We start from the raw sequence: 26,481 nt of genomic DNA, 5'->3' as shown, positions 1-26,481 counted from the left end.
TTGAACCCAGAAAGTCAAGGTTGCAGTGAGGCATGATTTGGTTTATTTTTAAGTAATCCATCCCTACTTAAAGACAGATTACCCTACATGTGAAAGCTATGTACAAAAAGCATCCATTGATTAGAAGGATTTTTTTTTAAGTTATACAATTGTCCTTGGTTTTTACAATGATAAATGAAAAACATTAAAATTCTTCAGTTTTTTAATGTTTTTTTGAATGAAGTATGGAAGGATTTTTATGTTGTCATTTTTTAGTTAAAACAGAGCAAAATATAACTTACTGGAATGTAGAGATAAGAACTGAGCGGGGCCGGGCACGGTGGCTCAAGCCTGTAATCCCAGCACTTTGGGAGGCCGAGACGGGTGGATCACGAGGTCAGGAGATCGAGACCATCCTGGCGAACACGGTGAAACCCCGTCTCTACTAAAAAATACAAAAAACTAGCCGGGCGCGGTGGCGGGCGCCTGTTGTTCCAGCTACTCGGGAGGCTGAGGCAGGAGAATGGCATGAACCCGGGAGGCGGAGCTTGCAGTGAGCGGAGATCCGGCCACTGCACTCCAGCCTGGGTGACAGAGCGAGACTCCGTCTCAAAAAAAAAAAAAAAAAGAACTGAGCGGGGTGCAGTGGCTCATGTCTGTAATCCCAGCACTTTGGGAGGCCAAGGCGGGTGGGTCACTTGAAGTCAGGAGTTCGAGACCAACTTGGCCAACATTGTGAAACCCCTGTCTCTACTAAAAATACAAAAATTAGCTGGGCGTGGTGGCACACACCTGTAGTCGCAGCTACTTGGGAGGCTGAGGCAGGAGAATCACTTGAACCCAGGAGGCAGAGGTTGCAGTGAGCTGAGATCACACCACTGCACTTCCGCCTAGGTGACCGAGTGAGACTCTGTCAAAAAAAAAAAAAAAAAGCCGAATGTGGTAGCACATGCCTGTAGTCCTGCTTGAACCTGGCAGGCGGAGGCTGCAGTGGGCCAAGATTACACTACTGCACTCCAGCCTGGGCAACAGAGCGAGATTCCGTCTAAAATATATGAAAAAAAAGATGAGATGAATGAGCATGCTACGAATGGAGAAAGGGGGTATTTTCACAGAACCAGTATTTTCCCAGTCCCATCTCCACTTGATGTCCTTTATTTATTTATTTATTTTTTTTTTTTTTTGAAGAGTCTCGCTCTGTCGCCCAGAAATCTCATCTCCACTTGTTCTGAAGCAGTAATCAGAACACACCTTTGGCCATTTTACAAAAAACAAACAGAAACACAAATGCAATATGCTGGTACACACACACCCGTTACTGTATGTACAACAAAGGAAAGGAGAAGGTGAAAATGAAATAGAACTATACTGTATTGGTCAGGATGTAATGAAACCAAATTGCAGTTTTCTAATTGAGGATATAATCTTGGTCTGTAAGAACAGGTTTGGAGTAAAGTAGGTTCCTTTTTTAGTAGACACCTGTCTCCTGCAGAAACACGTCAATTATGTATTCATCCTCCCAGCTGTGCAGGTATGTCTGTTTCATTGATTGGCTGCCCGTCAAATCTGAATCTGATCTGCCTCATTGACAAACCCTGTTATTCACAATAGGCTCTCATCAGTTTACCAGGTGGTATACGCCTCTTAAACTGTGCTACAGAACTATCCTGCCACACCACCTTCAAATAAATATGATCGTTGTTCCCAGTCTTCTTCCTTGAGCTTTCATGGCCATGGCAAGCACCAGAATCTCTGCAGCTGCTGCTTCACAAAGCAGGTACTGTTACCGCCCTCAAGGGAGGGTCACTTGACCCACCCAGTGCAGTTCTCGCCAATAGAATGGAACCGGGTTCAGTAAAGCAGAGCAGAAACGTTCACTGGTCAAGGAATGGAAAAGGGGAGCTTCTGCTCAAAGCACCTGCTCCCTGGACATTGGGTAAAGGGGGATCTTAAGGGCTTTTTGGGCAGATAGGTGAAGACTAGGGTAGGGATTCCTGGATGGATTCTTCCAGGAGCAGCTGGAGTGTGTAGATTCTTTTTGCACCTGGTACTGTTTGTGCTTACCTGGGTACACTTCTCCGCACCGGGTGGAGATTTTAGTATAACAGCGAAGCAGTAATTCAGGTCAAGGCAGCACTGCTGAGTTCAGTTCATCTCGTGGCTGGTTCCTGATTATTGGCACCTGGCCTTTGTTTCTGTAAGCAAGCACAGCTGGGAGGATGGTTCATTTCACAGGTTTTGGGGCTTCCTGAAAGAATTGAGGGCCAACGCAGTGGCCCCCGCCTGTAATCTCAGCACTCTGGGAGTCTAAGGCATGCAGAATGCCTGAGGCTGGGAGTTAGAGACCACCCTGGCAAACATGATGAAGCCCTGACTCTACTAAAAATACAAAAAGTTGGCTAGGCATGGTGACGCATGCCTGTAATCCCAGCACTTTGGGAGGCTGAAGTGGGTAGATCACTTGAGGTCAGGAGTTCAGACCAGCCTGGGCAGCTGGTCTCTGCCCAGCGAAACCCTGTTTCTATTAAAAATACAAAAAATTAGCTGGGCGTGGTGGCGGGCGCCTATAGTCCCAGCTACTCGGGAGGCTGAGGCAGGAGAATCGCTTGAACCTGGGAGGTGGAGATTTCAGTGAGCCAAGATCGAGCTGCTACACTCCAGCCTGGGCAACAGAGCAAGACTCCTTCTGAAAAAAATAAAATCAGAAAAATTTGCTGGGCATGGTGGCATGTACCTGTAGTGCCAGCTATTTGGGAGGCTAAGGCATAAGAATCGCTTGAACCCTAGAGGTGGAGGTTGCAGTGAGCCCAGATCACACCACTGCACTCTAGCCTGGGCAACAGAGCGAGACTCCATCTGAAAAAAAAAAAAAAGAATTGCGGTCATGTTGCGGTAACAGTACCAGATCCAACTAAACAAGCACAGAAGCAACACCAGGAGGCAGAAGACTAAATTAGTTTTTTTTTTTCTTTTCTTTTTTTTTTTTTTTTTTTTGAGGAGTCTCGCTCTGTCGCCCAGGCTAGAGTGCAGTGGCCCAATCTTGGCTCACTGTAAGCTCCGCCTCCCGGGTTCATGCATTCTCCTGCCTCAGCCTCCGGAGTAGCTGGGACTACAGGCACCTGCACCATGCCCGGCCAAATTTTTTTGTACTTTTTTTTAGTAGAGACGAGGTTTCACCGTGTTAGCCAGGATGGTTTCAGGAGGCCCGCCTTGGCCTCCCAAAGTGCTGGGATTACAGGTGTGAGACACCGCGCCCAGCCACTTTTTTTTTTTTTTTTTTTTTTTTTTTTTTTTTTTTTTTAGAGACAGGGTCTTGCTCTGTCACCCAGGCTGGAGTGCAGTGGTGTGATCAAAGCTCACTGTAACCTTGAGCTCCTGGACTTGAGGCATCCTCCCACCTCACCTCCCACATGCCACCATCCCCAGTTATTTTTTTTTTTTTTTTTGGTAGAGACAGTCTAACTGTGTTGCCCAGGCTGGTCTCCAACTCTTGGCCTCAAACAATCCTCCGGCCTCCACCTCCCAAAGTACTGGGATTACAGGCATGAGCCACCATGCCCAGCCTAAGCTACATTTTAAATCTGCAGTGAGTTAGTGCTTTACAGGTTAGCAAAAAATAAAATAAATAAATAAAAATGTTAAAATCTGTAAATATCAAGTGTTAGTGAAGATGTCAACAATCCCACTACTGTTGGGCTTGCAAGTTGGTGTGAATGATACTTACCTATGACGCACCCTATACACACACACACACACACACACACACACACACACACACACACACACATATATATATTTCTAAAAGGGCTGGGCATGGTGGCTCATGCCTGTAATCCCAGCATTTTGGGAGGCCGAGGCAGGGGGAATGCCCGAGCCCAGGAGTTTAAGACCAGCCTGGGGAATACAGGGAGACCCTGTTTCTACAGAAAATTTTAAAAATTAGCTGGGCATGGCGGCATGTACCTGTAGTCCCACCTGCTCAGGAGGCTGAGGTGGGAGGATAGTTTGAGCCTGGAAGGCGGAGGTTGCAGTGAGCTGAGATCATGGCATACCTGGCTAATTTATTTTTTGTGTTTTTAGAAGAGACAGGGTTTCACCATGTTGGCCTGATCTCGTGATCCACCTACCTTGGCCTCCCAAAGTGCTGGGATTGCAGGTGTGAGCCACTGTACCCAGTCAATTTTTGTATTTTTTAGTAGAGATGGGGTTTCACCATATTGGCCAGGCTGGTCTTGAACTCCTGACCTCATGATCCACCTAAGTCGGCGTCCCAAAGTGCTAGGATTACAGGTGTGAGCTACCATGCCCGGCCTAAAAAAAGAATTATTTTTTAAGGCATCAAGAACCTTAAACTTTATACACAAGGGTAAGGCCACCATCTCAAGGCATTTGACTTGTCACTTCTCTTGGAAGAGCCAGGTAGATGAGGCAGATGTTCTGGGCAGAGGGCAGGACGAGAGTTTGGGGTCTGGTCTGCTCTCTTCTCCGGCTGGGCTGTGGAGGGGGTGGGAAGGTGGGCAATGCATATCTCAGGCAGCCAGGCCTTTATTACATTTGCGAAGCTGGTCTGCAGATGCAGCACAAGATAAAGAGCTCTGTCCAGAACCACCCGCCACACTGCTGATTGCCCTGGCAGACACGCGCCTGCCAGATAACATCTTTAATATCCAGGGGGAAATGAATTCCTCTGCTTAGTCTGCCCATTTGGCCTAGCCTCTCATCACAATCTGTTTATCTCGCAGAGCTTCCTCCCCTGGTACAGAGAGGAGAAATTGTTCTTCTGCCACTGAGCTTTCTGCCACAGCTGAGAACACACTGTCAAAATGGCAGGGTGTGCTGTCGGTCATGCCTTTTCTTCCTTCCTGCATTCAGCTTTTATGGATGCTTTTGCATTAGAGCTGTGCCAGGCACAGGGGACCTGGGATGAATCAGGAATGAACCCCGTCCTGGAAGAGTGGGTAGTGCAGTGGTGTAGACAGACTAGAAAGCGAATTATCACAGAACAGAGTATAATGGGCCTGGCGCAGTGGCTCACGCCTGTAATCCCAGCACTTTGGGAGACTGAGGCGAGCAGATTACTTGAGGTCAGGAGTTCGAGACCAGCCTGACCAACATGTAGAAATCCGGTCTCTACTGAAAATACAAAAAGTAGCCAGGTGTGCGCACGCCTGTAATTCCAGCTACTCAGGAGGCTGAGGCAGGAGAATCCCTTGAACCCAGGAGCGGGGGCGGAGGTTGCAGTGAGCCGAGGTCACTCCACTGTACTCCAGCTTGGGCGAAAGAGCAAAACTCTGTCTAAAAAAAAAAAAAAAAAGGGTAATGGAGGCAGTGGAGCCATGGAGCCACAGGAGCAAAGCAGGGTGAAAAGCTTAATTTCACCAAGGTGGTGGTCTGGGAAGGTTTCCAGAGAAAATGAATTTTTATTTCCTCCAAAATAAAGTATATATATGTTTTTGTTATTGTTTTTATTTTGAGAGGAGGCCTCACTCTGTCACCCAAGCTGGAGTACAGTGGCAACATCTTGGCTCACTGCAACCTCCACCTCCCGGGTTCAAGTGATTCTCCTGCTCAGCCTCCCGAGTAGCTGGGATTACAGGCACGCACCACCATGCCTGGCTAATTTTTGTACTTTTAGTAGAGACGGGTGTAAAGGTAAACTGAGGCTGGAGCCAAACCAGGAACGGAGACACAAGGCAAATGGCAGTGAGAATAGCTTTTATTAGGGCTTGCGGGCGAGGTTCCTCAGTCTAAAGGTGTAGGCCGAGGAAGTCGCGCTGAGGGAGGAGGGTGGGGGCTTCTTATAGCCTGAGAGGTAGGGAAGCTGGTTGTGCAAACAGGGCCTGGGGGGTCTTGAAACTACTAGAGCAGGAGTTGAGTAAGGGTCATGAGGAAGGGGTCTTTGGAAACTGTCGACGGAAATTGCTGTTGACGAACTTGTGGAATGCAGGTGAGCTGCAGGTCATGGGGGAGTGTGACTGCCCAGCCGGAACTCTGACGCATGTAAGTCTGAGGGTGTGTACAAGGGTGAAGGGAGTCTTTAACAAAAGGCCTGCTACGCCGGGTAACGCTGCCATGTTGGGTCTAGATTCCTGCCTAACATTCCGACCTCTTTCTAATAAGAAAATGGGGCGACGTGTTCCTCCGGCTGCTTCCTGCTGGTATGGGTCATCGTGGGGTTTTTCGGAGGTCGGAACTTGGGTATAGGGGTGGAGCAGCTGATTGAAAGTGACCTGGGAGACTTCTTTCATGCGGTCCTGGATGAAGTGGAGGACACAGGGAGCTATGAGTAGCAAGAAGCCAATGATTAGTAAGGGGCTTAGAAAGGGTAGGACTTAACCGGCCACAGATGACTGCCACCACCTAAGTAAGGGCCTCTTGGGTAAGTTCGGTGGCAGCCGCCAGGGCTCGCAGACAAGGTTGCCAGCCCTGGACTGTGGGATCTAACTGCTTGGAGAGATAGGCCACAGCCTGGTATGTGGATCCAACCGGCTGGGCTAGGAGGCCAGTGGCTACCTTCTGGCACTCCTCGGTGAATAGATGAAAGGGCTGAAGGGGGTTGGGGAGAGAGAGCAGGGGCAGAAAGGAGACAGTCCTGAAGCTTCTTGAAAGAGTTGGCGACCAAGGAGGGGTCGGACAGCGGTCCGGTGGGTGTCTCCCTGGCAGCCTGGTAGAGGGGCTTGCCTAGGACCCCGAAGCTGGGAATCCAATGCCTGAAATACCCTAGCAGTCCTAGGAAGGACAAGATCTCTTCCGCATCCTGAGGAGGCTGGAGAGTTTTCATGAGGCTCATTCTATCTGCCGTAAGGCTTTTTGTAGTGGGTGTGAGTAGTATGCCTAGGTAGGTGACAGAAGGGGTGCAAAGTTGAGCCTTAGCCAGGGTAACCCAATAACCTCAGTTGCCTAGAAAACTTAGAAGTGTAGCAGTGTCTGCAAGGGAGCACTCCCAGGAAGGACTACATAGTAATAGATCATCTACGTATTGTAGAAGGGTGCTATGGGTTAGGGGGCAGAGGAAGATGTCCTGTGCCAGTGCCTGTCCGAAAAAAATGGGGGCTATCTCAGAACCCTTGAGGCAAGACAGTCCAGGTCAACGGGGAAGAAACATGAGTGTCTGGGTCCTCCCATGTGAAGGCAAACAAAGTGGCACTCTGGGTGTAGAGGGATGGTAAAGAAGGTATCTTTCAGGTCAAGGCCAGTGAAATGAGTAGGGTCAGGGAAACTCGTGAGAGGAGTGCATATGGATTAGGAACTACTGGAAAGGTAGGGACGACTGCCTCACTGATGTAGGTCCTGCACGAGGCGATAGTCCCCAGAGCTTTTCCGTACAGGCAGGATAGGAGTATTGCATGGTGAGCTGGCAGGAACTAGAATGGGCTGTCGGAGCAGGCATGTAATGATAGGTTTTAATCCCTGTCGATGTTCAAGGGAGATAGGGAACTGGGGTCTAGACGGGAACTTGGAAGGGTCTTTTAGCCGGATGTGGACCGGAGTGTGGTGCTGGGCAATGATCAGGGTGGAGGTGTCTCACACCTTAGGGTTAATGGGGACTGGAAACGGGAGTGGGGGGTCAGCCTGGCGGGGTTTGTCAGGTGAGAGGAGGGGGAAGAGGAACGCGAGGTGTGGGGAGGGGTTGGGTCGGAAGTGAACTGAGGCCCTAGCTTGGAGAGGAGATCTCGTCCTAACAAGAGGACTGGGCACGAAGGAATGATAAGAAATGAGTGCGAGAAGAGGGAGCCATCCAAGCGGCAAGACAGAGGAGGAGTCTGGCGGTAGGTGGAGGGAGTGCCATCAATTCCCATGACCGTGACAGTGGAGGGGTGGCTGGGGCCACTAAAGGAAGGTAAAACAGAGTAGGTAGCCTCCGTGTCCATAAGGAAGGATATGGACTTACCCACTACCTGGAGCATAACCCCGGCTCGGCGAGAGTGAGAGGGGTCCCCGAGTCTGGGCCTCTTCAATCTTCCTCAGTGTCGAGGAGCTGGAAGGCGCCTCCAAAACCTGGAGGAGGGTCGTCACGTGAAGGCGCAGCGACCGTCCTTAGGTTGGGGCAGTCTGACTTCCAGTGGCCCATCTGCCGACAGTTCGGACAGGGGTGAGTTGACTCCTTTGGGTTAGGGCACTGCCTGGCCCAGTGGCTGTCGTTGCCGCACTTGAAGCAGGCACCAGATGGCGCTCGGGGAGTACCTCCTTTCTGGGAGCTCCTGGAGCCGGCCAGCCTCAGGGCTGCTACCAAGGCCTGGGTTTGGAGTTGTACCTTCAGTTTTAGCCTGGCCTGTCGTTGGGCCTCAGCTGCTTCCTCCCTGGAGTTGTAGACCTTGAAGGCCAGTTTGACTAAGTCCTGGATGGGAGTTTGAGGGCATTCCTCCGCCTTTAAAAAATTTTTTTTTTGGATATCAGGGGCCGACTGAGAAATGAAATATGAGGCCAAGATGGTTCCTCCTGCAGGGGAGACAAGGTCAAGGCGGGTGTACTGAATAAGTGCCTCAGTCAGCCCGTTAAGAAAAACAGCTGGATTTTCATCTGCGCCTTGGACTACCTCCTTTAGTTTGTTAAAGTTGACTGATTTGTTAGAGGCTGCCTGCATGCCGGCAAGAAGGCACTGAACCATCATGTCTTGGCGGCAGCGGCAGCCTGCCTGCCCCACCTGGTAGTCCCAGTTGGGCTCAGCCGAGAGCACTGCCTGGCATGGCAGGGTCAGTTAAATGAACCTGGTTAGCATGCTGCCTGGCTGCCGCTAGGATGCGTTCCTGCTCCTCAAGAGACAGGGTTGAGGTCATAACGACATGAAGGTCGTGCCAGGTGAGATCATATTCCTGGCATAGACACCTAAACTCTTTGATATAACCAGTAGGATTGGCCGAAAAGGAGCCTGCACACTCCTCAACCTTAGACAAGTCTGCCAATGAAAACGGCACATGGACCCAGACTACTCCTTCGGCGCCTGCCACCTCTCATAAGGGACACAGGAGGTCGGTCCTGGACCGAGTATGGGCTGAGACAGGCGAGGAAGGGGAGGAGGTGGAGGTAGGTGAGACAGAATCTGTCGGGTTTGGTGAGGGCACAGGAGGGGGGAAGGGTGGGGCGGCATTGACGAGGATGGGGATAACAGTGGGTCAGGGTAAGGAGGAGGTTGGGCAGGAGACCGGAGGGGTGGCCAGGATAGGGTGTCAGGAGGCTCAGAAAAAGAGGAGTAATCATCCCTCTCCTTGCCCGAGGGAAAAGACTTTGCGAGCAGAACTTGAGCTAACGAGCATTGGGCGCAGAGATCTGGGCGAGAACGCAAGTCCCAAAAGGCCTGAACATAGGGTATCTCGGACCATTTGCCTAGTCTCTTGCAGAAGTTGGTCAGATCTGTGAGAATGTTAAAGTCTAGAGTGCCTTCTGCAGGCCACTGAGACTGATTATCCAATTTATACTGCGGTCATGCTACTGTGCAGAAGAAAATGAGCTGCTTTTTTTTAGGTCTTGGCTGAGACTTAAAGTCTGGAAATTAGCCAAGAGGCACCTCAGAGGGGATTTTCCGTCTGGTTTGGACTGGGTAGTTCCCATGGTCTTAAGGCGGGCAGTCCGGAGGCAATGGGAGCGTCCTCTCACTGCCACGCGGAGTGCGGGGTATGGTGGCTTCCGGGGAGGTTGGACGTCTCCTAGTCCCTGGTGCTGAGGTCACAGCTGACGGGAGAGAGCCCCTGACACGGCCGTGCGTTTCGGACAGGGACTCCCGGAGGGAGCCTTCAGGACGGGGGAAACTTACCCAGCAGTGATCGAATTGAGTCTTAAATTTGGTGAGACGGCGCCAGGCTTGAGGAGGGGATCCCAGCTCGGGGAGAGGAGAGGCTGCCCGACCCAGCAGGGGTCTGGGGAGGGGGTCTCCTCCCTGGTTTCGGCACCAAATGTAAAGGTAAACTGAGGCTGGAGCTGAACCGGGAACGAAGACACAAGGCAAATGGCAGTGAGAATAGCTTTTATTAGGGCTTGCGGGCGAGGTTCCTCAGTCCAAAGGTGTGGGCCGAGGAAGTCGCGCTGAGGGAGGAGGGTGGGGGCTTCTTATAGCCTGAGAGGTAGGGAAGCTGGTTGTGCAAACAGGGCCTGGGGGGTCTTGAAACTACTAGGGCAGGAGTTGAGTAAGGGTCATGAGGAAGGGGTCTTTGGAAACTGTCGACGGAAATTGCTGTTGACGAACTTGTGGAATGCACGTGAGCTGCAGGTCACTGGGAGTGTGACTGCCCAGCCGGAACTCTGACGCATGTAAGTCTGAGGGCGTGTACAAGGGTGAAGGGAGTCTTTAACAAAAGGCCTGCTAGCCTGGTAACGCTGCCATGTTGGGTCTAGATTCCTGCCTAACAACGGGGTTTCGCCAGGTTGGCCAGGGTGGCCTCGAAATCCTGACTTCTGTTGCCCAGAGTGCTCATAGCTCATTGCAGCCTCCACACCCTGGGCTCAAGTGATCCTCCCATCTCAGCCCCCAGGGTATGTGGGACTACAGTCACATGCCACCACCGCAGGCCTCCTGTATTCTTACATGTATACAGTAACTCACAATTAAAGCGTAAAGAAATATAAGATCTAGTCAAGGGTATTGGGAGAACTGGCCTAGAACTTTCTTCTTTCACTAAAGAAAATTTTAACTCTTAAGAAATATTCACAATACAGTCGTCATCGTAGTCCATAAAATCGGTCTTTTTAGTTGCCAAAATTAGAAGTTGCATACAATTACCAGAGTAAAATAGAATTATAAAACGGTACGTTAGGTTTAAGGTTTATGGCCGGGTGCGGCGGCTCACGCACTTTGGGAGGCCGAGGCAGGCGGATCGCTGGAGACCCGGAGAGCGGGACCCAGTCTCTACAAAATAAAAATAAAATGTGGGGAGAGGGTGACGTTTTCCAGGTACAGAGGGGAGGTCCGGGCAGAAGCGCAGGGAGAAAGTGTGAATATGCTGAGCGTATTCCGGGAGCAGCAAGTAAGCCGGTGTGACCGGAGGGAAATGGAGGCCTGGATGCCGGACGGTGAGGGTGACTGCGCCAGCGTCCGCCCAAGAAGTCTCCCCGCTTTCCCGCCTTTCCTCAGCCTTCGGACCCTTTTTGCTTTCCTTTTGCGCTGTGCTGACTCCGCCCCTCCGCCGGCGCCCGTGGCCTCGCTCCGGAGGGAAACAGGCCGGGGGTGGGGCCGGCGTGGTCATCTCCGTGCGCCTTCCCTCCGGGCGCCGAGCCGCTGGCGCCGTCTGTCTGACGTCACGGTCACTGACAGCGTGAGCCCGCGGCGGCTGCTGCCATGGTGGCTGGCGGCGGGGTAAGGTTTTGAGTGGGTCTCCTGCCAGGCCAGAGCGCGTTCCTGGGCCGCAGGGGAAGGCCGGGAGTTTGCAGCCAGGGCGGCGGGTTTGTGGTCTGCAGTGTTGTGAGGCTGAGGTGGAGGGTTGAAGGCCCAGAAGCCGTACTCTGTGACCCGGATCGGAGGATGTGCTGGAGGGGTGGCTATGTCCAGGCTGGGTGAGGGGAGCGGCAGTGGGGCCCAGGGGGCTGGAGGAAGCCTTAGGGTTCAGACTGGGATGCAGGTAGTCAGGAGCTCAGGGTTTGGGCAAGGGGGTACCTGCCGGGGTTCTGCCTTGGGGGTGGGTTTACCAGACTCACGAATCTCTCTCTCTCCCTACGCCCGCCCGCCCGCCCGCCTGCTCCCGGTGGCTTCTGCTGGCCGCAGGTGCAGCATGTCTAGACTGGGAGCCCTGGGTGGTGCCCGTGCCGGGCTGGGACTGTTGCTGGGTACCGCCGCCGGCCTTGGATTCCTGTGCCTCCTTTACAGCCAGCGATGGAAACGGACCCAGCGCCATGGCCGCAGCCAGAGCCTGCCCAACTCCCTGGACTATACGCAGACTTCAGAGACCGGACGCCAGGGTAGGAGCCCGTCTCCTGAGACCGCGGTCACTGCAGACTGATGGGCCTGGGGTCTAGGCTGCTTTTGGTGGAGATTGTGGGACAGGGCAACGTAGAGAAGCGCCTTAGGGTTTCACTTTTTTGGAAGCTTGTTGAAAAAGCAGTCGGCGGGCCGGCCGCGGTGGCTCACGCCTGTAATCCCAGCGCTTTGGGAGGCCTAAGCAGGCGGATCACCTGAGGTCAGGAGTTCAACACTGGCCTGACCAACATTCAACCAGATGTCAACATGGTGAAACCCCATCTCTACCAAAAATACAAAAATTAGCCGGGCGTGATGGCGCGGCCTGTAGTCCCAGCTACTGGGGAGGCCGAGGCACGAGAATCGCTTGAATCCAATAGGCAGAGGTTGCAGTGAGCTGAGGTTTCACCACTGCACTCCAGCCTGGGCGACAGAGTGGGACTCCGTCTCAAAAAAAAAAAAAAAAAAAAAAAAAAAAAGGCAGTCATGGTTTTCTCTACTCTTTACCCTGTATTCCCAAGCAAGTATATTTCAAAAAGACTGCTTAGCTTTCACTTTTAGTTCTGGCCACACTAGTGCTATGTGGGTGTTAAAGGCACTTACTTAGTGTTGGGTGAGGTGTGTAATAAGTAGAATCCAAAAGAGGGCAAAAAGAATAATCTTGTAGGGATTAAAAGTCTTCAGGCTTATGTATTAAATCATATATTTGAATTTGAAGACAACTTGGAAACTATCTCATTCAAGTTTTTTTGTTTGTTTTGTTTTTTAATCCCTCCTATGAGGAAACCAAGATTCAAAAAGACTGTGTAACTTTCCTGAGGCTGTCACAGATTAAGTGGCAAGGTTGGGCCTGTTGGGCCTGGTCACCTGGTCCAGTGGAGTTTCTACGGCATAGGGCTAGGAGCACGCTTAATGCAATTGAAGCTGAATGTGGCTGGCAGCCCGCACAGCTGAAATGAGTAGTTCTTTCAAATTTGCAGATTTGTTAATTCGTTTGAGCAAAGGATCTAGGGCTGGTTCAAACTACTACCATATTTGTGCAAGAGGAGTGTTTTTTTCTTTTCTTTTCTTTTTTTTTCTTTTTTTTTGAGATGGAGTCTCACTCTGTTGCCCAGGCTGGAGTACAGTGGCATGATCTTGGCTTACTGCAACTTCCACCTCCCTGGGTTCAAGTGATTCTTATGCCTCAGCCTCCCAAGTAGCTGGGATCACAGGTGTGCGCCACCATGCCCAGCTAATTTTTGTATTTTTAGTAAAGATGGGGTTTCCCCATGTTGGCCAGGCTGGTCTCAAACTCCTGGCCTCGGCCTCCTAAAGTGCTGGGATTACAGGCGTGAGCCACCACACCTGGCCAAGAGGAGCGTTTACATTATCTCACTCCCACGCTAATTGGAAGTGAGTGTTTTCTCTGATTGCCAGTGTTAGATGGTTTGGAAAAGTTAGTTCTGGAGGAGTCTTCAAAGAGCTATCACCTTAGATTGCAACTGATTGTCAGCATTTTATAATCTGGTGGTAATCTAGTATTGCAGTGTGCTTCCTTCCCTTGTATTTTGTTTGTTAATTGCTTCGCAGTAGTCTTTCTTCTGAGATTAGAAGTGGCCACATTCCCAGAGATCTTTCTTGCTCTACATTCTTGAGCATTATTGGATGTGTGTTGTGGCCTGGCCTAGTTTTTTTTTTTTTTTTTTTAACCAGATTTCCTTAAAGAAGGGATTTATGCTTGCCATATTGTGGGGTCCTGCCTCTCTGGTTTCCTTTTTGTTTTTGCATTTTTCAGTCCAGTTACCATAGGTGGCTGTCACTTTGCTACCATTTCACTGCTGGAATTTACTCAAAAGAGTGAGGCCTAGGGTTGGGTTAGCAGGGCTTAGTAATGGTGTGTTTCTGAGGTGGTTTGGATGGGCTTTTTCTGGTGTACCTCTTCTCTTAGCAACTGCCCCCTTTCTCCTAGTCCTTCTCTGATACACTAAATGAAGTTCTGGGAGAAACTCCCAAGTTTTCCCTACTATCGTTTGTGAAGTGAGAGATCAGAATGTGATGGAGCTGTTTTAGTTTTAGTTTTGCTGTGTGGTTGGTTTTGACTCCCTGGTATTGGGCACTATACGGTGAGGTAAAGGTTTTTTTTTTTACTCTAGCAGGACAGCTGTCCTCCTTCAGATTCCACACTCGGGCAAGCATTTTACATTATCTGTCGTGGTGTGCAGCATTCCTGAAGGGCCCTGGTATGGAAGGTTCTTGGGGCAGAGGACTCTTGTTTAGAGATCTCTGGGTAGTTTCTTGGGACTTGTTACCATGACCTGGCTGTGAACGTCTGCTACCTGAGCGTCACTGGGCCTTCTCTTCCAATGGAAAGCAGGTGTTCTTGAATTCTAGGTGTGAGATCTCTTCCCCACTATATTCCTGGGTGTCACTGGCTCCCATTCTCCTTCCTTCAGTGATGCTCTTGCGGGCTGTCTCAGGTGGGGCTGGAGATGCCGCAGTGCTGCCCAGCCTTCCACGGGAAGGACAGGAGAAGGTGCTGGACCGCCTCGACTTTGTGCTGACCAGCCTTGTGGCACTGCGGCGAGAGGTGGAGGAGCTGAGGAGCAGCCTGCGAGGACTTGCCGGGGAGATTGTTGGGGAGGTCCGGTGAGTAATGCAGCTTCCTCTCCCGCTTTATCCCTCCCCTGCAGCTTTTTCAGCTGAGGTGTGTTCTGGCCTTTGCTTTCTGTCTCTAAAGAAGAAACCAGTTTTATAGCTTCTAGCCTAATCTGGGTGGAAGCTGTACATTTGGTACCTCGCCTTGCACACGCTCCTTGCTGCTTCTGGACTCTCATGGTTGATCTGTTGTAGCAGCTGAAATGCTCTGTTTGCCTAACCTAGTCTGTCTGTGTGGTCTGGGCCCAGGGAGCTGCCCTTCTTACCCTCCTGAGGGTTAGAGACCTAGGATTTTCTCTGCTTTTGGCCCTTTAATGAGGAGCAGTAGTAAGAGGCACCCCATGGTGAGCAGAAAGACAGGCTGGATGCGACCTAATGGTACCCTTCGGGATGGGGCCTGCTTTCCAGATCCCACATGGAAGAGAACCAGAGAGTGGCTCGGCGACGAAGGTTTCCGTTTGTCCGGGAGAGGAGTGACTCCACTGGCTCCAGCTCTGTCTACTTCACGGCCTCCTCGGGAGCCACATTCACAGATGCTGAGAGTGAAGGGGGGTGAGTTGTCTCTCCTGGAGGCAGTTATGGCTACAGCCAGGTGGTGTTTTGTAAAAGTATTATCAATGGAAAATCCAAACTAAGCTGCTGCAAATAATTTTTGGAACAGGTAAGAGTATAATACAGAAGAGTTGAAACGAAAAACCCATCCAATTTATGTCATTCAGACAAATGTAGATGTTAATAGCAGTTATTGCTTACATCTGTTATCTTAGTTTATTACAAAGTTATGATATATTATTTGGGCGTTTTTGTGTTATCACAAGGACTTGATAAGCATTGTTTGACTTTGTTCCTTTCCTTGGGTGGCCGAGCTGTTGTACCTAGATGTCTAAGCACGAAGCATGCTCCTCCCTGGGAGTCACCCTCTTCCCACAGGGGAGCCTTGCCTGTGATCTTTTGCATTTTTACAGGTGGGAGGTGGATGTCCTGAGTTCTTAGTGGCCCAGGAGGGCTGACGATAGGCCTTTCTTTGAGGCGGGGCAGGTGGCAGGAGTCTGGTGGACAGCCTCCTCCAAGTCTGGTCATGCTAAGGGCGTTTTGAGTTTAAACCACTAGCACCACTTTGAAACTTTGGTCCCAAGGATAGAGTCTGATGTTGTCACTAGCAGCATCTGCCCTTGTCTGCTGCTAGCTCCGATCATTCAGGTAGCCTGTGTGAGGCCTAGAGGCCGATTTCTCCTTGTCCAGCCTTCTTCTCAAGGGAAAGACTGGTGCAGAGAACAGCCAAGTTTTATGCTGGATCAGAGAAATTAGCTCTAAGCAGGCAAATGGAAACTAGAAGTTAAAATCAGTCAGTTAAAACCAGGCATGGTGGTGGCTCATGGTAATCCCAGCACTTTGGTAGGCCGAGACAGGAGGATTGCTTGAGTTCAGGAGCTTGAGACCACCCTGGGCAAGGCAGCAAGACTACATCTCTACATAAAGTAACTACCTGGGGGAGGCCAAGGTGGGCGGATCACCTGAGGTCAGGAGTTTGAGACCAGTCTGGCCAACATGCTGAAATCCTGTCTACTAAAAATACAAAAATTAGCCAGGCGTGGTGGTGCATGCCTGTAATCCCAGCTACTCGGGAGGCTGAGGCAGCAGAATTGCTGGAACCCAGGAGGTGGAGGTTTCAGTGAGCCGAGATCATGCCACTGCACCCCAGCCTGGGAGATAAGAGTGAGACTCCATCTCAAAAAAAAAAAAAAAAAGAGCTGGGCATGGTGGCATGGGCTGGTAGTCCCAGCTACTTGGGAGGCTGGGAGTTTGAGGCTGGAGTGAGCCATAATTGTGCCACTGCACTCCAGCCTGGGTGACAGAGCAAGACCCTGCCTCAAAAAAAAAAAAAAAAAAAAAAGTAAATACTAGGTGATAGGAATTTTTCAGCTCCATTATAATCATGCACCCACTGTTATATGCGCAGTCCATTGTTGACTGACACGTCATTATCACCAACGCTGGATTTGATGACTGCTCAGGGGCCTCCAGAAACCTGTGGAGTGGTGGCGAAGAGCTCTGCTCCTCCATGGGGGACTGCTGTTGCCTGGGTTGTCAGATCCCTATTATCTGTATTCTCAAGGGCAAGCAGAGGTGGCCCTTTTGTATTCAATTTACCTAAATGGCTCTGGGCCAAGAGATGCTTCCAGAAGTTGTGTTAAAGAGGGGGCAAAAATGAAATTAACATTTGATACATCTGAAGTGAAGAGAGAGATGGAGGAAGTAGTTGACAGTGGGCACTGAGATGTAAAAGAACATCTCTGCAACCCAAGGAAGCAGGCCACTTGGGTGGGGAATTGATATTTGAACTCTCTAAGGAGGTGGAACAGAAGCAGAGGTCACAGCTCTGCCCCAGATCAAACACAACTTGAGGTCCTTCATGACTGTTTTTTGTTTTGTTTTGAGACAGGGTCTCACTCTGTTGCCCAGGCTGGAGTTCAGTGGCACCATCACAGCACAGCAGCCTCAACCCCTTGGGCTCAAGTGGTCCTCCTGCTTCAGCCTTCTGAGTAGTGGGGACTACAGGCATGTGCCACCATGCCAGCCAATTTTATTTATTTTTTTGTAGAGATGGGGTCTCACTATGTTGCCCAGGCTGGTCTTGAACTCCTGGCCTCAAGCAGTTCTCCCACATTGGCCTCCAAGTGCTGAGATTACAGGCATGAACCATCGCACCTGGTCCTCTTTGTGATGATTTAAAGAAGTTGTCCTAGGCCGGCGCAGTGGCTCAGGCCTGTAATTCCAGCACTTTGGAAGGCCGAGGCGGGTGGATCACTTGAGGTCAGGAGTTCAAGACCAGACGACCAACATGGTGAAACCCTGTGTCTACTAAAAATACAAAAATTAGCTGGGCGTGGTGGTGGGCGCCTGTAATTCCAGCTATTCCGGAGGCTGAGACAGGAGAATCACTTGAACCCAGGAGGTGGAGGTTGCTGTGAGCCAAGATTGCACCACTGCACTCCAGCCTGGGCAACAAAGACTCCACCTCAAAAAGATAAGTACAAACTTCTGGGGTCAGTGGGAGCCAGAGCAGTTAACCAGGGACATCTGTGGGACCTTCACTGCTAGGGGTGCTCACTGGGACTCCCAAGGCCACAAGGAGCAGGCCAGAGCTGCCAGACACCTGTGATGGGGCAAGGGGAGGGGTGGCTTTCTTAATTATAGCTCCATCAGGCTGTGTCCCATGCCCAGTCCCGTGGCATGACAGCAGGTGGTGGTGCAACACTCTGTGGTTGAGCTGGCTGCTCTCTAGGGCAGTGGCCGTGGTGAATGATTCTTTGTGCCATCGTCATTGCCATGTAGGTCAAGGGGGAGCTCTAGGAGTCTACAAACTCTGAAATGGCTTTGAACCTGTGTCTTGGGGCAAGGAGAGCTGCTTTGAGGGATGAAGGGCTGAGATTTGATGGGCTGCTTGATTTCACTGAAAGCTGTATTCCTTCTTCCAAATAACAACTTTGAGGTCTCAGGAGATTGAGGGTGGCAGAGGCAGAATCACTGTGCAGCTCTGTGAGCTTGTTCCCTGGGCATTGTACCAAACACAGCTTGAGTTCCCTGTCAGAACCCAACTTGCCCTAAAACACCAGCTCCTCCAGCAAGCCTTCCCAGGCATCTCAGCCAAGAGAGATTGCCTGCAGCCTCATCGTGAAGACTCCTTCTTGGGCATTTATGGCCTCACCAAGTTGGGTCTTATCTCAAGGTCAGGACCCATGTCATCTTTGAAGACCTCATACTCAGTCTCTAACATGGTTTAGGTAGAGTTAAGAGAAACTTAATTGCCAGGAGGGGAGATGTGCATAACTGAGTCCTTCATTACTGCTTAAGAGTGGCAGTCTCCTTGCTCAGAGGGAGCCTTGGGTCTCTGGTCCACTGTGGGAACTCCAGTCCTCCGGAGTGCACGGGACCAAAGGACCTTTTCAAAGGTCCCTGCTAGTCCCTGGCAGATCTCAAAAGCCTCAGGCTATGTTAAAAGGGTCACTTCTCTGTGGTAGATTTCTCCAAGGACTGGTTGGGTTAGTCCGGGAGGTGGAAGGTGAAAGAGAATGGTGTAAATGTGGTAGCCCTTGGCATGTGATTAATCTCTTCTGAGGCCCCAGTAGCTGCTCCAGGCGGTAGGGTTTCAGATTGATGAGGAGAGTGCCTTAAAGTGGGGCTGAGATGCAATTAAAGTCCACTCTTTAAAGTGCCGGGTTCCCTGGAGCCTCCCTGCCTCACAGGGCTCTACCAGCTTTCACTCTGTTTGTGGCAGCAAGGCCCCCTGACCTCTCTTCTTCGCTTTGGGAGCTGGGCCTTTAGGATCCAGAGGGATGGCAGTATCACAGGTCAGGTCCCAGGGGATTCTGTGCTGATGCCTGGGCTCCAGCAGGGCTAGGTCCCTCCCTGGGGGTACTGGAGGCAGAGAGACTCCTGTTTGGACTCCTGATTGGCTGAGGCAGTCCTCAACCCAGCAAGAAATAGGGTCTCCCCCTCTTTCTAGCAAAGGGAGATGATGTGATTCCAGCTTTCTGTTCCAGATAAACCATCTATCCATTTTGCCTTTGGGCCTGGCTGGGCAGAGAAGACTCTGGTTTGATTTTTCTATATCTGTGGCAGGTGCAGTTGGGAGTTTCGGTTTCTCTAGGTTGCCTGTGGGTGGTCTCACTCATCAGTACCTAGGTTGGTTACAAAATCTAATGACACTTATCCTTCTGCCTTTAATTTCTAAAGGTGCTTTTTTTTTTTCCTAATAACTAAAGGGGAAAGATACTTGGATAACCTCTTAAAAAACAAAGGTGCGGTTAAGAAAGGTTTTAAATACCTTACAAGTTCTTGTAGTAGATATGTCTGGGGCCTCTTTTTTAGATGAGGCTGAAGCTCCTCTGTAAGGATGCTGTCAGCATGGACTGGGCATCCGGTCTGGTTGCTCACTTCCAGAGCCTTCAGAGCCTGCCGCCTTGTAGTTTCTGGACAGGAGGACAGCACTTCTGCCCTGACATTAGGCTATCATGTGTTGACTTTATTTGTAGGTGTGTGTGTCATCTCTCCTTCAATCCTGTTTTGCTCCAGCCACAGGGAGCCTACTCTCTTTTTTCTCTTTTTTTTTTTTTTTTGGACGGAGTCTCTCTTTGTCGCCCAGGCTGGAGTGCAGTGGCATGATCTCGGCTCACTGCAAGCTCCGCCTCCCGGGTTCACACTATTCTCCTGCCTCAGCCTCCGGAGTAGCTGGGACTACAGGTGCCTGCCACCACGCCTGGCTAAGTTTTTGTTTTTAGTAGAGACGGGGTTTCACCGTGTTAGCCAGGATGGTCTCGATCTCCTGACCTCGTGATCCATCCACCTCGGCCTCCCAGAGTGCTGGGATTACAGGCGTGAGCCACCGTGCCTGACCTTGTGTTTGCTTCTGACCCCCAGAAGTCCTGCCTTTTCCCTTGCTCAGTCTTTATCTATTTTAGGCAATTAGGGAAAACACCCTAATCAACTGCTGGTGGCTGAGATCCAAGAGAAACTCAGCTTCCTCTTTAGTGGGTGCATCAGGGTTGGGGCTTCTTAGGAGCCACCTGGCATGTGGCAGCCCCACCCCCAAAACACCTTTTCAAGGGGTGGTTTGCATTGTCTTCCCCTTCTTCTGGTTGTAAAGTGATTCCTATCACCTCTCCTCACATCCTTAAGTTCTCAAGGTTACCAAGGGCTACTCCTGTTGCAGTTTAGGTTTGGTTGACTTGGGCCAGAGGTTATGTTTGTGGATGCATGTGGCTGCCCATGGTCTGAGGCTGCACCCACCCACATTGGTTCTGATAAGTGTCTCTGACTCATAAGGCAGAAATGAGCAGGGGCTCCTCACATTTGCCTTGACTGTCACAGGGCCCCAGCTGGTCAGCTACTCTTTCCTTCCTGGATCATTTTCCCAGCCCTTAGTTCCCATAGGAAGCTTTCTCTCAAATAATGATTTCTGCTGGCCATGGTGGCTCATGCCTGTAATCCCAGCACTTTGGGAGGCCAAGGTGGGCAGATCACTTGAGGCCAGGGGTTTGAGACCAGTCTGGGCAACATGGCAAAACCCCATCTCTACTAAAAATACAAAAAAATTAGGTGGGAGAGTTGCTTGAACCCAGGAGGTGGAAGTTCAAGTGAGCCAAGATCGAGCCACTGCACTCCACCCTATCTCAAGAAAAGAAAAAAGAAAAAAAACCTGCCCTCAAGAGGTATTTGGTGCTTTGGACAATGCCATGAAGAGTGCTGCTTTGGTGGTGAGGGATACAGACCCTAGGGGCTCTGAGCTGAATAATCCTCTTGTCCCTTACATTTCTCTGCCAGTTATACAACAGCCAATGCGGAGTCTGACAATGAGCGGGACTCTGACAAAGAAAGTGAGGACGGGGAAGATGAAGTGAGCTGCGAGACTGTGAAGATGGGAAGAAAGGATTCTCTAGACCTGGAGGAGGAGGCAGCTTCGGGTGTTGTGCCCAGTGCCCTGGAGGCTGGAGGTTCCTCAGGCTTGGAGGATGTGCTGCCTCTCCTGCAGCAGGCTGACGAGCTGCACAGGGGTGATGAGCAAGGCAAGCGGGAGGGCTTCCAGCTGCTGCTCAACAACAAGCTGGCGGTGAGGCTCCAGCTGCCTGCCTGCTTCTCCCTCCCTTCCTCCCTCCCTCCATCTGCTTCTGAGCCCTGGGGAATGAAGGCCCATGTGGTTACTGCCCCTACAAGGTGACATGGGACGAGAAATGGTGAGACAGCTGGTTCTGCATCTGTCCCCTGGGTTGCATATCCTCTTCTAAGAAGGCCCAGCATGGACCCTAGGGCCAGGGTACCGCTTGCCCCAGAGCTGCCTCCCCTCTGGGGATGGGGAGCGTAGTCCTCTGCCTTCTGTAGAGCTACTGCAGAAAGGACTGTACCTCTCACCTCTAGGGGGAAATGTGGAAAGAACTGTATTTTTTTTCTCCTCTTGTTTCCCTTGAGGCAGAGTCCAAGCTGCCAGCCCCATTACAAGTGACAACTGTGTAGGTCGTTCACCCACAATTCTCTTCTCAGGTTCAGACAAAATTTATGCCCACCCAGGTATAAATGCCCCCCTCCGGAAGTTAGAAGTTTCCCTTTTCCTTTCACACTTTCTTCATGTGTCAGCAAAAGACCTCGTGCCTTATGACATCTTGGAGTTGACCTTTCCTCCCGCCAGTTCTAGGAGGCCAGAATGCCCTCTGTGATTGTGCAAGCTACTGGCTAGACAGAGAATGTGTCATACATTAACTGCATGTGGGAAGGGATGACTGGGGGGAAGACTGCCTGTAGGAGCTGGCCTGATATTGATTGTAACATACTAGCTTGGAAATTCAAACCTAGGGTGTGGGGGAAGGCCAGGGCCCCCATTCTCCACAGCTGAGGAAAAAGGGGCCTTACCTGTTTCCGTCTGGTCTTCAGTATGGAAGCCGGCAGGACTTTCTCTGGCGCCTGGCCCGAGCCTACAGTGACATGTGTGAGCTCACTGAGGAGGTGAGCGAGAAGAAGTCATATGCCCTAGATGGTAAGTGCTGACAGCTTCCTGTGGGAAGGTGACTGGTTCGGGGTGGGGCTGGCCCATCTGCGTGGGGAACCACCAAGATGCTGTCAGAGCAGTTGTGGCTCAGTTACCCACTAGGGACAAACTCTGGCTCCCCGAGACCCTTGCTTTCTCCTCTGGAGGAAGAGAGCAGTCTTTGTTTATCTGTATATCATGCTGATTAGTAACACACGTGCATATGTTTTTAGGAGTACTTGTATCCTATCAGCATTATTCGTTTTTCTCACTCTCTAGCCACAGAGGGCAAAACCTTTTTTCTTAACCTGAGGTTTTTTTGCTACTTAGAAATCTGGTTCCAGTTATGAAGCCTGTGGGGCAGGTGTTCTAAGAATATGGGTAGCTTACGCCAGGCACGGTGGCTCACGCCTATAATCCAGCACTTTGGGAGGCCGAGGTGGGTGGATCACGAGGTCAGGAGATCGAGACCATCCTGGTGAACACAGTGAAACCCCATCTCTACTAAAAATACAAAAAAATTAGCCAGGCATGGTGGCAGGCACCTGTAGTCCCAGCTACTTGGGAGGCTGAGGCAGAATGGTGTGAACCCAGGAGGCGGAGCTTGCAGTGAGCTGAGATCGCGCCACTGCACTCCAGCCTGAGCAACAGAGTGAGACTCCATCTCAAAAAAAATAAATAAATAATAATATATATATAGAGAGAGCTAGCTTAGAAGACTCTGGAATCCACTTGGCAAGTCTATTGGCAAAGGCTCCACCCTGGAGGATAGGGTGCATCTGACCTGTGCCAGGCTCAGGGCTTGGCCTTGTCTGTCATGAGGTCAGTGAATCCTGGGACTTTGGAGACTGATGTGTCCTACTGAACTCCACACACTGAGTCAGGTACTATCAGTGGGTTTCTAGGTCTGTGGTTCAGTTAATATTTTTTTTTTTTTTCAAACAGTCTTTCTCTGTTGCCCATGCTGGAGTTCAGTGGCCTGATCTCGGCTGAATGCAACCTCCACCTCCTGGGCTCAAGCAATTCTCCTGCCTCAGCCTCCCCAGTAGCTGGGATTACAAACACATGCCACCATACCCGACTAATTCTTATATTTTTAGTAGAGATGGGGTTTCGTCATGTTGGCCAAGCTGGTCTCGAACTCCTGGCCTCAAGTAATCCACCCACCTAGGCCTCCGAAAGTGCTGGGATAACAGGCATAAGCCACTGCGCCTGGCCAGTTAACTGTCTAAAACAGATTTGTTTACCTTTCTATTATAAGTACAGCCTGATAAATATTATTGAATCCTTGATAATGTATACTCTAACAATACCTCAAGGTTAATATTCTAAACATCTGTAGAATTCTGTCGATGGAGAAAGAACAGACCAGTTGAGTAGGATGTGTCTGCAGACCCTCAGAAAAATTCCTAGAAGTTTTAACAAAAGATGCTTAATTATGATTACTTTCTCTTCAAAAGTTTCTGTTTTCCCTCCTGAATTTCAGGTAAGGATTCCCAATCAGTTTTTGGGCTGATTTTTGGACTTGTCATGTCAACAACCTTTCCTTTCCCTCTTGATCATTGATCATCTCTTATTAGTGCTAGTAGCCAGCATGAACCCCAAAGACAGAAGTGGAGGCAGTGGTTAGAGGGACAGCATTTGGTTGGTCTGGCCTCCTGAGCTTAGCACCCATGGACAAATCTTTACCTGCTGGAGGTCAGATGACTATGGAATGTCTCTGAAGGTTCTGCTCTGAGATCACAGCCTTTAAGAATTATCCTTACTGGGTATAAAGTTTATTTCATTGTATCTCTAGGAGCTGGACCACCAGGAGGTACTCATTCTGTGGGGTCTCAGGCAATGTCTTGTCTACAACGCTGTCTAGCTTGTCAGCAACTGGTTGTCTCATTCTGCTATTATTTTCCTAGTGAGGCAGTACTTTGAAGAGGGCAGAGAGAAATTCCCAAAGAGGCAGTGTCCCTCATTGGTGGGGCCATGTGGTACTTCTGTTTGGGAAGGATCCCAGCACTTTGGGAGGCTGAGGCAAGTGCGTCACCTGAGGTCAGGAGTTCGAGACCAGCCTGGCCAACATGGTGAAACCCATCTCTACTAAAAATACAAAAATTAGCCGGGTGTGGTGGCACACACCTATAATCCCAGCTACTGGGGAGGCTGAGGCAGGAGAATCGCTTGAACTCGGGAGGCGGAGGTTGCAGTCAGCCGAGATCACGCTACTGCACTCCAACCTCCAACCTTGGCAACAGTGAGACTCTTGTCTTTTTGTTGTTGTTGTTGTTGTTTCTTTTTGAGACGGAGTCTCGCTCTGTCGCCCAGGCTGCAGTGCAGTGACCGGATCTCAGCTCACTGCAAGCTCTGCCTCCCGGGTTTACACCATTCTCCTGCCTCAGCCTCCTGAGTAGCTGGGACTACAGGCGCCCGCCACCTTGCCCGGCTAGTTTTTCGTATTTTCAGTAGAGACAGGGTTTCACCATGTTAGCCAGGATGGTCTCGATCTCCTGACCTCATGATCCGCCCGTCTGGGCCTCCCAAAGTGCTGGGATTACAGGCTTGAGCCACCGCGCCCGGCCGAGACTCTTGTCTTAAAAAAAAATCCTATGTTGCAGTGTCTTCTCCAGTGCATAGGCATATGATGATCCTTATCTGGCAGTCCATAGGCTCCAGCCTCGATACTTTTATTTTTTTTTTTGTGACATAGTCTTGCTCTGTTGCCCAGGCTGGAGTGCAGTGGAGCAATCTCGGCTCACTGCAAGCTCCGCCTCCCAGGTTCACGTCATTCTCCTGCCTCAGCCTCCCATTTAGCTGGGACTACAGGCGCCTGCCACCGTGCCCGGCTAATTATTGTATTTTTAGTAGAGACGGGGTTTCACCGTGTTAGCCAGGATGGTCTTGATCTCCTCACCTCGTGATCCGCCCGTCTCAGCCTCCCAAAGTGCTGGGATTACAGGCGTGAGCCACTGCGCCCGGCCCAGCCTTGATACTCTTAAGTGACGCTTGTCAGAACTTTCATGTGTATGGGCTTTCATTTCTTTGTTAGAACACTAACCTAGAAAGCTTGGGTTAAGACTAAGTGAAAGTCATCCCTGGTCAGACCTCAGTCCATGTGGCTCTTGTGAAAGAGTTTTGGTCTAGAGCTAATTAATATTCTTGGATTGTGTATCCTTTTGAGAAGATATATATATATATATATATATTTTTTTTTTTAAGAGATAGGGTCTGGCTGTATTGCCCAGATTGGTCTTGAACTCTTGGTCCCAAGCTATCCTCTCCTTGGCCTCTCAAAGTTCTAGGATTACAGGTGTGAGCCAATGTACCCATCCCCTTTAGAGAATTTTATCAAAGCTGTGATCCCTCTCCCCAGTTACCTAAAATTTTATACAACTTGAGATCCATGGACACCACACCTCCAGAATAAGGTCTTTTGGGGACAATTTCTGATTGTGTTGGATCTTTTTTTTTTTGAGGCAGAGTCTCTCACCCAGGCTGAGTGCAGTGGTGCAATCTTGGCTCGTTGAAACTTCTGCCTCAGCCTCTCGAGGAGCTGGGACTACAGGCATGTGCCAACACACCCGGCTAATTTTTGTATTTTTACTAGAGACAGGGTTTCACCATGTTGCTCAGGCTTGTCTCGAACACTTGATCTCAAGTGATCCACCCACCTCGGCCTTCCAAAGTGCTAGGATTACAGGCATAAGCCATCGTGCCTGGCTGGATCCTTTTATATTTCAAATGCTAAAATCTGCTTCAAGCACATCAGGTGGGCGTTATAAAAAGAAGGTAACGGCCGGGCGCGGTGGCTGAAGCCTGTAATCCCAGCACTTTGGGAGGCCAAGACGGGCGGATCACGAGGTCAGGAGATCAAGACCATCCTGGCGAACACGGTGAAACCACGTCTCTACTAAAAAGTACAAAAAACTAGCCGGGTGAGGTGGCGGGCGCCTGTAGTCCCAGCTACTCGGGAGGCTGAGGCAGGAGAATGATGTAAACCTGGGAGGCGGAGCTTGCAGTGAGCCGAGATTGCGCCACTGCACTCCAGCCTGGGCGACAGAGCGAGACTCCGTCTCAAAAACAAAAAAAAAAAGAAAAAAAGAAGGTAACTTGGGTTTCTAATGACAGATGGGGAAGCCAAGGTGAAGCAGAAGTCATCCCTGAAGTCTTCCCTTAGAAGCCGTTTGCAGCCTTTTCTGAGACAGTCTCACTCTGTCACCTAGTCTGCAGTGCAGTGGTGCAATCTCGGCTCACTGCAACTTCTGCCTCCTGGGTTCAAGTGATGATCCTGCCTCAGCCTCCTGAGTAGCTGGGACTACAGGTGCTTGCCACCAAGCCCAGCTAATTTTTGCATTTTTGGTAGAGATGGGGTTTCACCATGTTGGCCAGGCTGGTCTCCAACTCCTGACCTCAGATGATCTACCCGCCTCAGCCTCCCTAAGTGCTGGGATTACAGGCGTGAGCCACTGTGCCT

The 26,481-nt window shown here is 50.5% G+C and overlaps 2 protein-coding genes across 5 annotated transcripts in view; one reads left to right on the top strand and one right to left on the bottom strand.

The window, feature by feature from the left end:
• Nucleotides 1-26,481, top strand: part of RMDN3 (regulator of microtubule dynamics 3) — a 138,134-nt gene that overhangs the window by 107,245 nt on the left and 4,408 nt on the right. Inside the window, exons 2-7 of one of the 2 annotated variants that reach the window (XM_050799514.1) lie at nt 11,199-11,266; nt 11,672-11,865; nt 14,299-14,491; nt 14,909-15,052; nt 20,825-21,110; nt 21,926-22,028. In XM_050799514.1, coding sequence (XP_050655471.1) covers nt 11,679-11,865; nt 14,299-14,491; nt 14,909-15,052; nt 20,825-21,110; nt 21,926-22,028 — 913 coding nt within the window. In that variant the 5' untranslated portion in view covers nt 11,199-11,266; nt 11,672-11,678. Of the gene's footprint in view, nt 1-11,198; nt 11,267-11,671; nt 11,866-14,298; nt 14,492-14,908; nt 15,053-20,824; nt 21,111-21,925; nt 22,029-26,481 lie in introns of those variants that run through there. The other variant, XM_050799515.1, reaches the window with a different exon arrangement.
• On the bottom strand, nt 5,744-10,441 carry LOC126959874 (uncharacterized). 3 transcript variants are annotated; one of them, XR_007727658.1, is made up of 3 exons: nt 9,731-10,441; nt 7,871-8,050; nt 5,744-6,259 (listed from the first exon to the last, which is right to left on the bottom strand). XR_007727658.1 is itself a non-coding variant. In XM_050799584.1 (2 exons), exon 1 carries the CDS (start codon nt 8,588-8,590, stop codon nt 7,934-7,936), a length of 657 nt encoding a protein of 218 aa, XP_050655541.1. In that variant the 5' UTR covers nt 8,591-9,449; the 3' UTR covers nt 5,744-6,259; nt 7,871-7,933. The 3 variants fall into 3 exon arrangements, 2 of the variants coding, with proteins under 2 accessions (XP_050655541.1, XP_050655542.1); XM_050799584.1 differs by lacking the exon at nt 9,731-10,441 and having other exon boundaries at nt 7,871-9,449; XM_050799585.1 differs by lacking the exon at nt 9,731-10,441 and having other exon boundaries at nt 5,744-6,233; nt 7,871-9,449.

This window comes from Macaca thibetana, chromosome 7 (genome assembly GCF_024542745.1).
Source record: "Macaca thibetana thibetana isolate TM-01 chromosome 7, ASM2454274v1, whole genome shotgun sequence".
NCBI classification, from domain to species: domain Eukaryota; kingdom Metazoa; phylum Chordata; class Mammalia; order Primates; family Cercopithecidae; genus Macaca; species Macaca thibetana.
The sequence above is the reverse complement of the archived record's forward strand: the minus strand, read 5'-3'. Positions and strand labels throughout refer to the sequence as shown.